General features: G+C 31.2%; 1 protein-coding gene across 1 annotated transcript in view; it reads left to right on the forward strand.

Moving 5' to 3' along the window:
* itga9 (integrin, alpha 9) overlaps positions 1-11,939 on the forward strand; it is a 234,721-nt gene that overhangs the window by 165,960 nt on the left and 56,822 nt on the right. The window contains exons 16-17 of the mRNA XM_056470391.1: positions 7,824-7,976; positions 11,874-11,939. The exon at positions 11,874-11,939 is cut by the window's right edge and continues 11 nt beyond it. Of these exons, the coding sequence (XP_056326366.1) occupies positions 7,824-7,976; positions 11,874-11,939 (219 nt within the window). The remainder of the gene's footprint in view (positions 1-7,823; positions 7,977-11,873) is intronic.

Consider the following 11,939-nt stretch of genomic DNA (forward strand, 5'->3'; position numbering starts at 1 on the left):
CACATTCGTTGCTCAGGTGTGAGTTTTACACAGACTTCAACAGAGTGTACAAATCTTGATGGTTCTGTGGGTCTCGTCTATCAAATCTGAGCTTTAATTTGTATTTTCTATTGGATTGAAGTCAGGTGATTGGCTGGGCCATTCTACAGCTTGATTTTCTTTCTCTGAAAGCATCTGAGAGTTTCCTTGGCTGTGTTTTGGATAATTATCTTGCTGAAATGTCCACCCTGGGTTCATCTTCATCCTCCTGCTAATGTAGATGTTGGACTGAAGCAACTAATATTAATTTACAATGACGAAGGGCAGAAGGTTGCTGAAGAACTACTGAGAGATTTCAGCTGCTGTCTAGGCCTTTCTACACCTCCATTTCTTCATGTGTTCAATTCTTTTTCCCTGCTTCATTTCATTTTATTACGCATAACTTAATTTGTAAACTAATTAGATTTGTTTTCTTTGCATATTTGGATTTCTTTGATTGTTATCAAGATCCAGGGAAAATTTCAATTCATCAGCACCTTTAGAAATATGTTTTCTAAGAAAAACTGTGACATGTTTAATGCTTATATTCCCAGCTGTATATTAACATTATTAGTAAACAAATAACCTGAAAAACCCTTTTAAAAATCCCTAACCAGACTTTGTGGTCAGTTTAGATAAGTTCCACTGGTCAAAAATAACTTCAGATATCACTGTCGGACTGTTTATTTGGACTGGTGCTTATTTTTAGTATGATGATCATAAATGGAGTTGTTCCACCCTTAATCTTGTTTTATTGGGGAACAGGAGATCATTCAGGCTCTTTATGGCGGGTCACACGGGCAGAAAGGCACTAGTTTAATCCCAACAGAGGAGAAAACACCAGTCTTAACACTGAGCTTTATATTGCTGGTTTTTACGACTCAAGCGTATCACTGTAACAAAAGCCTCTCTCTGGACGCCAACTGGCACACGAGAGGCTCTCAGCTGATGAATGAGGAGCTTTCACTAAACGCTTAATCCACAGTTTATCTCACAGGCTTTGATTATCAGATGCTTTGATTTATACACTTCTCATAGCTTTTCGTGTCATTAAAGCTATCTGTGATATTTACTGTAATAGTAATTATTGTTTATTTGAATGAGCTTCTATTGTTATGTTTTTGTTTAGTAATTCTTAATTATTTTATTGATTTTTCGAATTTCTTTTGTAATTTATCCAGTTTAACTTGACTTTTTATTGAAATAACACTAGTGTAATTATTGAAATAACACTATTGAATTATGTTTTAGCATTTAAAAAATTCTATTGAAAAAAATATTATTATACACTGTATTTAAAGTTGAACAATTAAACAATTACGTTTCTACACAACCTGACAAAAGACTTTTCGCCTATCCAAGTTTTATGAACAGCAAATAATAACTTGACTTCTAGTTGATTATTTTGTATCAGAAGTGGCTTATATGAAAGGCAAATGCCTCTAGATTTCGCTTATTTGACCAAAATAATATGATCATGCCTTGATTTTGAATAATTCAATTATGACAGTAAGTCTGATTGTGCTGAGACAAAAGTCTTGTCACTGAACAGAAATAATGTCCAGTATAGAATATAAAGTCATGCTGCAGTGGAAACAGAATGAATATTGTGTCTGACTCCATCATGAGTGTGGAGGACTGCATCCATACATCTCTGCAATGACTCAAATCACTGATTAATAAAGTCATCTTAAATGGCAAAGAAAGCGTTCTTGCAGGACTCCCAGAGTTCATCAAGATTCTTTGGATTCATCTTCAATGCCTCCTCCTTCATCTTACCCCAGACATGCTCAATAATGTTCATGTCTGGGGATTGGGCTGGCCAATCCTGCAGGACCTTGACCTTCATTGCTTTCAGGAACTTTGATGTGGAGGCTGAAGTATAAGAAGGAGTGCTATTCTGCTGAAGAATTGGCCCTCTCCTGTGGTTTGTAATGTAATGGGCAGCACAAATGTCGTGATACCTCAGGCTGTTGATGTATCCATCCACTCTGCAGATCTCTCGCACGCCCCCATACTGAATGTAACCCCAAACCATGATTTTTCCTTCACCACACTTGACTGATTTCTATGAGAATCTTGGATCCATGCAGGTTCCAGTAGGTTTTCTGCAGTATTTGTGATGATTGGGATGCAGTTCAACAGAAGATTCATCGGAAAAATTAAACTTCTGCCACTTTTCCAAATGATCAACTAGAAGTCAAGTTATTATTTGTTGCTAAAATAAAATAAAGTATTGAATTTTAAATAAATCTATCATTTTTCCCATCAGATTTTTGAATGAATGAAAAATAATTGTAGTTTATAATACCATAACAACACTGAACAACCTTTCTGATTTTTGTTTCAGGTATATTTAAATATTTAATATTATTTTCAAAACTAAAGACCATGAATGCATGAATAACTTTTCAATAGAAAAAAAAGTATTTTTTACGTATACGTATTACTTCTTAGGGTGATTTTTTTTTTTTTGGTCTGACTTTTTTTTTAAGTAAAAAAATTTTTTATATATAATTTATTTATTGGTAACCCTTTATTTTGATGGTCCATTTGAGCATTAGTAGACTGTCTACTTAATATCTACTGATACTGCTCCTCCAACAGACATTTAACTGACTATAAGAAACTTTACACATACATGTCAACTTACACTAACCCTAACTCCTACCCCAACCTAACAGTTTACTCTATAATCTAATGAGAATTAGTTGCAATGTAACTTAAATTCAACAAACGGACCATCAAAAAAAAGTGTGACCTAGTTATTTTCTGGATGGCCATTGTTTTTCTTGTAGCCAAACTACAGAATGTGATGATAATTATTGCTTACATCAATACAACTTTCACAAAAGCCAAAATGTTCTCTCTTAAATGAGACAAAATTTAATCTTATAGTTTACTCACCCTCATGTCATTGAAAAGCATTACTTCCTTTATTCTGGTGAACATAAATGAAGATATTATATACAAACACTACAACAAACTTTCTATTTAAGATTATTGGAGTAGGATGTTGAGTTGAAATTTGCATCTCTGTTTTTGGGTGTATCTGATTTTTAGTTTATTTTATTTTGTAATAGAACACCATGAAACACCATGAAAAACAACAATTTATTAATGACAATTAATTGGTTGGTAATTCTGAGCTGAAAAAAAAAAAAGTGGGATGCATTGCTGGTGTCTGTTGTTGAAGCTTATTACACGACAGTCTGGAATACTTGATTCTGATTGCTCAGTCATGATATTACAAGGTATGTTATTCACAGAGAACAACCGCTGAATAACATGGGCTCATCCGGGAGCTTCGGATTACCTTGATCGTCAGTGAATACATTCACATCCATATACTTACATCCACATTCATATGTATCTGCTTGTTTGTCATGCTGTGTTTTTGACTGTTTTTAAATGTTTGGCGCCATCTTGTGACTGAATAATGCACATGTTAGTGTATACTCCATCAGCTGTTTTCATTTCTGTTAGCTTTTTTATGTTTATGACTTCTTGGTGCCATATTGTGTCTAAATAATGTGCAGGTTAGTGTATACTCCATCAGCTGTTTTCATTTCTGTTAGCTTTTTTATGTTTATGACTTCTTGGTGCCATATTGTGTCTAAATAATGTGCAGGTTAGTGTATACTCCATCAGCTGTTTTCATTTCTGTTAGCTTTTTATGTTTTAGACTACTTGGTGCCATCTTGTGTCTAAATAATGTGCAGGTTAGTGTATACTCCATCGGCTGTTTTCATTTCTGTTAGCTTTTTTATGTTTTAGACTACTTGGTGCCATATTGTGTCTAAATAATGTGCAGGTTAGTGTATACTCTCCATCAGCTGTTTTCATTTCTGTTAGCTTTTTTATGTTTTAGACTACTTGGTGCCATATTGTGTCTAAATAATGTGCAGGTTAGTGTATACTCCATCAGCTGTTTTCATTTCTGTTAGCTTTTTTATGTTTTAGACTACTTGGTGCCATCTTGTGTCTAAATAATGTGCAGGTTAGTGTATACTCCATCAGCTGTTTTCATTTCTGTTAGCTTTTTTATGGTTTAGACTACTTGGTGCCATCTTGTGTCTAAATAATGTGCAGGTTAGTGTATACTCCATCAGCTGTTTTCATTTCTGTTAGCTTTTTTATGGTTTAGACTACTTGGTGCCATCTTGTGTCTAAATAATGTGCAGGTTAGTGTATACTCCATCAGCTGTTTTCGTATCTGTCAACTCTATGTTTAATCAAAGAATAATAAACTAAAACGACTCAGTTTTGTATCTAATTTCTATGTTTTGTGGCAAGTAGCCATGTAATAAGCAGGATAAAGTACATCCAGGATGGTTGTTTTTCGCAGAATAAACCCTTTAATCTTTTACAACATGCTCCGCTTTGCGTCGGGCTGCCCGATAAACCTGTCAATCTTTATTCTGCGATAAACTCCTGAATGTACCGTATTCCTAACTTAACAAACATGCAGAAAGTCATACATCTATTAACTAGTAATAATAATTCTGCCATCTACAACACACACATAGGCCCTTTTAATAGTGTAAAAATATGTCTAGTGAAGGTAAAACCCTGTGCACTGAGCACCACACCTCAGTTTCCTGCAGTAACTCTATCAGCGAGTGTCTTCTGAACACAGCACAGGATGTGCACTGTAATCTACTGCATCACCATGTGCTAAAACCTGGAAGAGGATGGGTGGACAGATGAGCGGAAGCCATGTGATAAAACTCAAGGGAAGCAAAAAAAAAAAAAAAGTGAAACGTTGCTGCCCTGGGTGCAGATGAAAGCCAGGGCGATTAAAGGTTTTCACAGAGATATTTAAAAGAAAATAGACTCAGTTTACATCTCCCACACTACTATTCGTGTGATATTGCTTATATAGATTCTATAAATAATGTTGTTATATATTAAAATACTAGCATAATAGAGTCATTTACAGCTAAACCTGTTCGAAAAAAGTTGAAAATATTGTTTTCAAAAATTTCCCCCCAAAAATGTACATTTTTATTTTCTGTACAAGTAATTATTCAATGATAGATACACTACATGTTTATGTTGTTTTTAGAGATAAATTGGCGTCATATAAATTGGTGTTTCCAAGAAGTGAACTAAGATACTAAATGCTAATGGTCTAATCTGATTCAATGATCTATGCTAAGCTAAGCTAAAAGTGATTAGTTTTCAAGGCAATTCGGGCTGCTAAAATATAATTGGCTGAACTGGCATTGGGCGGATTATAGGGATCAAAAGTGACAAGATCAGTTGAATAAATGGAAAAAATAATGATAAAACTCAACGGTTTAACTCTAAGGGAGCTGAAAATGAGCCTATTTTTAAATTAAGGGCAGGGCTCCTTTAATATCTTTCTCCATGTTCCGCCTCTGTAGTGTCTCTAATGAGCTTTGATCCCTTTCAGTCTCTCGTTCGACTGTTTCCACATCGTGTGCCAAAGGAAACACTCCTCAATCCGCCATGCTCTCTCATATTGCCAAAATAAGGGGAGATGAAGTGTTTCAGCGCAGGGCAGTGCCAGCTTTTTTCCAAACGCTCATCTGATAGCTTTTGGTGGCTCTTTAATGGCTCTGCACTCACTTGAGTGAGCCAGCGAGAGCTTTGCGAAGAGCTTCGGGTTTAAAGCTTTTCACCACAAATAAGGCTTTAGCTCGTGCAAAGCCTGTTACAAGGCCACCGATTGGCTGAGCTGCTTGTCATGTGGGCCATTCATCTGAAGTTTTATCAGACTACTCTTTTATTTTGAAACAGATGTGATGTGTTTATACTCTACATGAAGGAAGAATGTCTATTTAGTACTAGTATCAGCTGTTAAAGGACATGCAAAATTAACCATAGCATGATTTTAAAGCACTGCATCACTTTGTTTAGGAGACATGGTAGCTGTATCTCAGTTAAAGGGATAGTTCACACACACACACACACACACACACACACACACGCAAATAACATTCTGGCACCATTTATTTATCCTTTATTTGTTTAAAAGGTGCAGTTTGTAAGTTTGACACCCAGTGGTTGAACTAGGTATTGCACCCTTGCTTCCAATCACACACAAGAGCAGGTTGCCAGATTGATAACACAAACAGGAGTATGCCTGACTATCGAGCCTAAAGGCTGATTTAAGTCATGTTTTAAATTAAAACAACGACGTGATATAAGGAATATTTTGCATATTAAAAAATAGTTTTTGTTCTTATTAACTATTCTGTGTTTCTTAACAGCAGTAGCGTGTTGTTAGGACACAGGGTTACAATGTAACCTGCTCGCCTAATGTTTACATTCATAATATTTATGTTATTAGCTAATTAATAACCACCTCATGTGGAACTCTAAATCCACGTCTCATTTAGGAGTCTGCTATTGTCCACCGGAGGTTGCATTTTCAGTTGCAGACACAAACTTTGAGAACCTTCCTGATTGAATGAATGAAATACGCTGTTTTCAACTAAGGCAGTCCGGGCTGCTGAAATATAATTGGCTAAACTGGCATTGGGCAGGTTAAAGGGATCAAAACAAAGACAACCGTTTCTGCACGTAACACACATTTTCAAAGCAGAATATCTGACTCCAGCATTGTTTTTCAGATAAACAAGAATGTTCACTTAGTATGTTTCTTAAACATCTGCAAACATATTATGGTATTTTTATGCTTTAGAAGAGTCAAAAATGTACATACAGCACCTTTAAACCTTTTTTAGATTCTTTCTTATGTTGAACACAAAATAAGATATTTTGAAGAATGTTGGAAGCTGGTAGCCACTGACTAGCAAAGTATTTTTTATGTTTTCTTTTTTCTGATGTTTTCTCCTACAGCTTTTGATGTTGAATTTTTATTTAAGTTACTTTTATTGATATTTTTATTTGTTTGCAGTAATATATTGTCTGTGTAAATTACGTTGGTGTTGTAAATTATATTACAAAAACCTGGTCTATATATATATGTGTGTATATGTATATATATATATATATATATATATATATATATATATATATATATATATATATATATATATATATATATATATATATATATATATATATATATATATATATATATATATATATATATATATGTATATATATATACACACATATAGATTAAGTCAGAATTATTAGCCCCCCATTTAATTTTTTTTTTTGTCTTTGTTAAATATTTCCCAAATAATGTTTAACAAAGCAAGGAATTTTTTACAGTATTTCCTATAATATTTTTTGTTATGGAGAAAGTCTTATTTGTTTTATTTTGGCTAAAATAAAAGCAGTTTAAAATTTTTTATAAAAACAAAATTATTAGCCCCCTTAAGCTATATATTTTTTCAATAGTCTACAGAACAAACCATCGTTATACAATAACTTGCCTAATTACTCTAACCTGCCTAGTTAAGCCTTTAAATGTCACTTTAAGCTGTATAGAAGTGTCTTGAAATATATCTAGTCAAATATTATTTACTGTCATCATGACAAAGATAAAATAAATCAGTTATTAGAGATGAGTTATTAAAACTATTATGATTAGAAATGTGCTGAAAAAAATCTTCTCTCCGTTAAACAGAAATTGAGGAAATAATTAAACAGGGGGCTAATAATTCTGACTTCAATTGTATAGTTTCTTATACAATATATAATTTCATGAAACGTCAATAAAAAATATAAACAAATTAAAAATATTTATAAAAGCTGTGATTTTATATCAACTCAAAATGGCATTGAAACATTTCAGCTTTTAGGCTGCAAAGTTTTTAATTGTTCTTATGTCATACTTTTCTTTTTGTGTGTGTCTTTAACAGAAAGAAGTGAAGGATGTTTTTGCCGCCATCGTGTTTGAGGCAGCCTATAGTTTAGGAAAACATATCGTGGATGAACATCAGGACCGAGATCTTCCCGCTCTGACTCCTATATTACGCTGGAAAAAAGGAGAGAAGATCGCAGCGAAAAATGAGGTTTGAATCAACTTCACTGCATATAATAATCTATTAAATGTAACAATAAAATAAATAATTAAATTTATAATAATATTAAATTATATATTTTATAACTGTTTTATATTTAAATATTAAATAAGGATAATGTATTTTAAACAGTATGTTGTGTATAGATAGAATATGTACTGTACATATTTTACTCAGATTATTATTTTGATTTAATGTTATTATTATTTATTTTATGTATTACTATCAGTGTACTGATATTAAAGGTAATTTATTAATTTATTTATTTTTATTCATTTATTTTGTATGTGTTTTATATTGTTCTTGTATTTATTTATTTATATTTATTAATATTTATTTGTAGGTGTTTTAATATTTTTGTATTTTTGTTCTTTTATTTGTCTATTTATTTATTTTTTATTTATTTATTTATATTTATTTTTTTGTGTTTTATATATATTTTTTCATTTATTTATTTATATTTGCTTTGTATATTTTTAATATATTTTTGTATTTTTGTTTATTTATTTATATTTATTTTGTAAATTTTTATACATTTTTGTAATTTTAATCATTTATTTATTTATTTATTTTATTTGTGTTTTTATGTTTTTGTATTTTTGTTCATTCATTTATTTATTTATTTATATTTATTTATATGTATTTTGTAGGTGTTTTAATATTTTAGTATTTTTGTTCTTTTATTTATCTATTTATTTATTTTTTATTTATTTATTTATATTAATTTTTTTGTGTTTTATATATATATTTTTCATTTATTTATTTATATTTGTTTTGTATATTTTTAATATATTTTGTATTTTTGTTTATTTATTTATTTATATTTATTTTTTATTTATTTATTTATATTAATTTTATTGTGTTTATATATATATTTTTTTCATTTATTTATTTATATTTGTTTTGTATATTTTTAATATATTTTTGTATTTTAGTTTATTTATTTATTTATATTTATTTTGTAAATTTTTATACATTTTTGTAATTTTAATTAATTATTTATTTATTTTATTTTATTTGTGTTTTTATGTTTTTGTATTTTTGTTCATTCATTTATTTATTTATTTATATTTATGTGGTATAAGGTTTTTTTTTTTATATTTTTTATAAGTTTTTTTATTCATCCATTCATTTATTTATATTAATTTTGTATGTGTTTATATATATATATATATATATATATATATATATATATATATATATATATATATATATATATATATATATATATATATATATATATATATATATATTATTTTTATTTTTTTTTTTTCATTTATTTATTTATATATATATATCTATTAATATTTCTTCATACAGTATTATAGTATAGTACCACAATATTTGTATGGTACATCATAGTATAGTTTTCAGATCAATAGTATTTCGTAATAAAGAACTACATTTTTGTGTGTAGTTTTAAAAATAGTTTTAAATATATATTTCCTGTTTTAACATTTATATTATACAATGATTTTCTAAAGTAAATGAATGTAAAGTACAGAACTCTATAAATCCCCTTGTTCTCATTTGTGATTGGCATTATCCAGCGGCTCTGAATGCCACAGATGACCTTCTGTAGTCATAAATGTGGTTTTAGTTAGTGCTCAATAATGGCTGTTGACTCTTTGCTAGAGGAATGTTGAAGATTGATGAATTTATTTGCCAGCAGCATGCTTCATAACCCGCTCTACTGTTAGCTGGAGACACAACGCTGGCATCTTTCAGCACGTCAGGAATCCATTATGATGGAATCTGGAGCTGTTAATAACTCTGTCCACCATCAGAAAGACTGTCTGGAGCGCTAAAACAATGGTGGTGATGTCAGAAATCTGCCAACATAAACTTCTGAAGCATTATTACTGCTAACTTGTTTGTTAAAACATCAAATATAGAAATACAGTGATATATGTGCTAAAAAATGCAGTGAAATGTCAACTTGTTATTGTTAAACAGGGTTATTAGCTACACAAAATATGCTTATTTGTCTTCAGGGTTCCCAAGCTTATTGAATGTAGTTAAAATACTTGAATTTCCAGCCTGATCTCACGAGAAAACGTAAGTATTTTACGTTTTGACAGTTTAGTGGCTAATTCGTACGAATTCGTACGAGTTCAGTTGTACGAAATGGTGCAATTTTTAAAAAGGAGGCGTGGCACCTAACCCCGCCCCTAAACCCAACCGTCATTGGAGGATGAGCAAATCGTACTAAATTGTACGAATTAGATCGTACGAATTCGTACGAATTAGTCACTAAAAAAAAAGTTACGAATTGCCATGAGATTGTGTTGGAATTTCCGACATGTGGATTCTAGGCCTGGAAATTACTCAACAACAAATGCCGGTCCTTAAAAGTGCTTCAATTAAATTTGAATTTCAGTTTGTTATGGTTTTATTTCAACAATTGTACTCAGTGGGTAGCATAATCGCCTCACAGTAAGAAGGTCGCTGGTTCGAGCCCCGACTGGGTCAGTTGGCGTTTCTGTGTGGAGTTTGCATGTTTCCCCGTGTTGGTGTGGGTTTCTTCCGGGTGCTCCGGTTTCCCCCACAGTCCAAACACATGTGCTATGGGAGAATTGAATAAGCTAATTTGGCCATAGTGTATGTGTGTGAATGCAAGAGTGTAAGGGTTTCCCAGTGTTGGGTTGAGGCTGGAAGGGCATCCGCTGCGTAAAACATATGCTGGATAAGTTGGCGGTTTATTCCGCTGTGGCAACTCCTGATTGATAAAGGAAAGAAAATGAATGAACCAGCGACCTTCTTGCTGTGAGGCGACATCGCTACCCACTGCGCCACCGTGTTGCCAGAATTATTGAATTATTATTATTATTGATTGATTAATTTTAGATAAACTTAATTTTCTTTTAAAAAAACTTTAATGATACTAGATATTGATTTAGTAGATTTCACTAGATTTACTGAAATAGATGTTTTATTGTACAAATTGTAACTGATGATTTCTGATTTCTTTTATTATTTCAATTTAAATGCTTTACAAGAAACGCTGCTGAAATTTATATTTAAAACTGTAAAAAATATTATGATTATTTTTACAATTTAGTAGTGGGAATTGACAAATAAAATTGTCATTAAAACATTGTCACAATGCTAAAATATGAATTGTACTAAACGATTTCTTTACACAAGTTTTAAAGGCTTTTTAAATGACCAAAAGTTTTTTTTAGGAACAATACTATTTATACAGAACATATTTAAAGGGTAAATTATAATACAAAAATATGAATTTGCTGGTAAAATTGTCATTGATTTATCACTATGCAAAAAAACTATAAATAAATAATAAAAAAATAATAATTATATGTATATACACACACACACACACACACAGTTGAAGTCAGAATTATTAGCCCCACTGTTTATTTTTTTCCCCAATTTCTGTTTAACCAAAAGAAGATTTTCTTCAACACATTTCTAAACATAATAGTTTTAATAACTCATCTCTAATAACTGATTTATCTTTGCCATGATGACAGTAAATAATATTTGACTAGATATTCTTCAAGACACTTCTATACAGCTTAAAGTGACATTCAAAGGCTTAACTAGGTTAATTAGGTTAACTAGGCAGATTAGGGTAATTAGGCAAGTTATTAAATTAAATTAAGCTATTTATATTAAAATGTGAGCATAATAGAGTAATTTTATTCTGTTAGAAACAATATTCAAATACTACAAAAAAGATGATCTGTCCAACAAATTCTCCAGTGATGGATACAGAAAATGTTTAAAAGTGAAAGTCTTGTTTTTAGAGATGAATTGTCGAACGGAGTTTCCAAGAAGTGAAGTGTTGCCCAACAGCACCATCTAGTCTAGTGTGTTTTGAGTGTAAAGCTGACATCTGTGTCTGCTGTGTTTGACTCTTCACAGACGTGGTTTGAGAAAAACTGTCTATCAGATGACTGCGCCGCTGACCTCCAGCTTCATGGGAAACTG

The sequence above is a fragment of the Danio aesculapii genome, chromosome 13 (genome assembly GCF_903798145.1).
Source record: "Danio aesculapii chromosome 13, fDanAes4.1, whole genome shotgun sequence".
Lineage (NCBI taxonomy): Eukaryota > Metazoa > Chordata > Actinopteri > Cypriniformes > Danionidae > Danio > Danio aesculapii.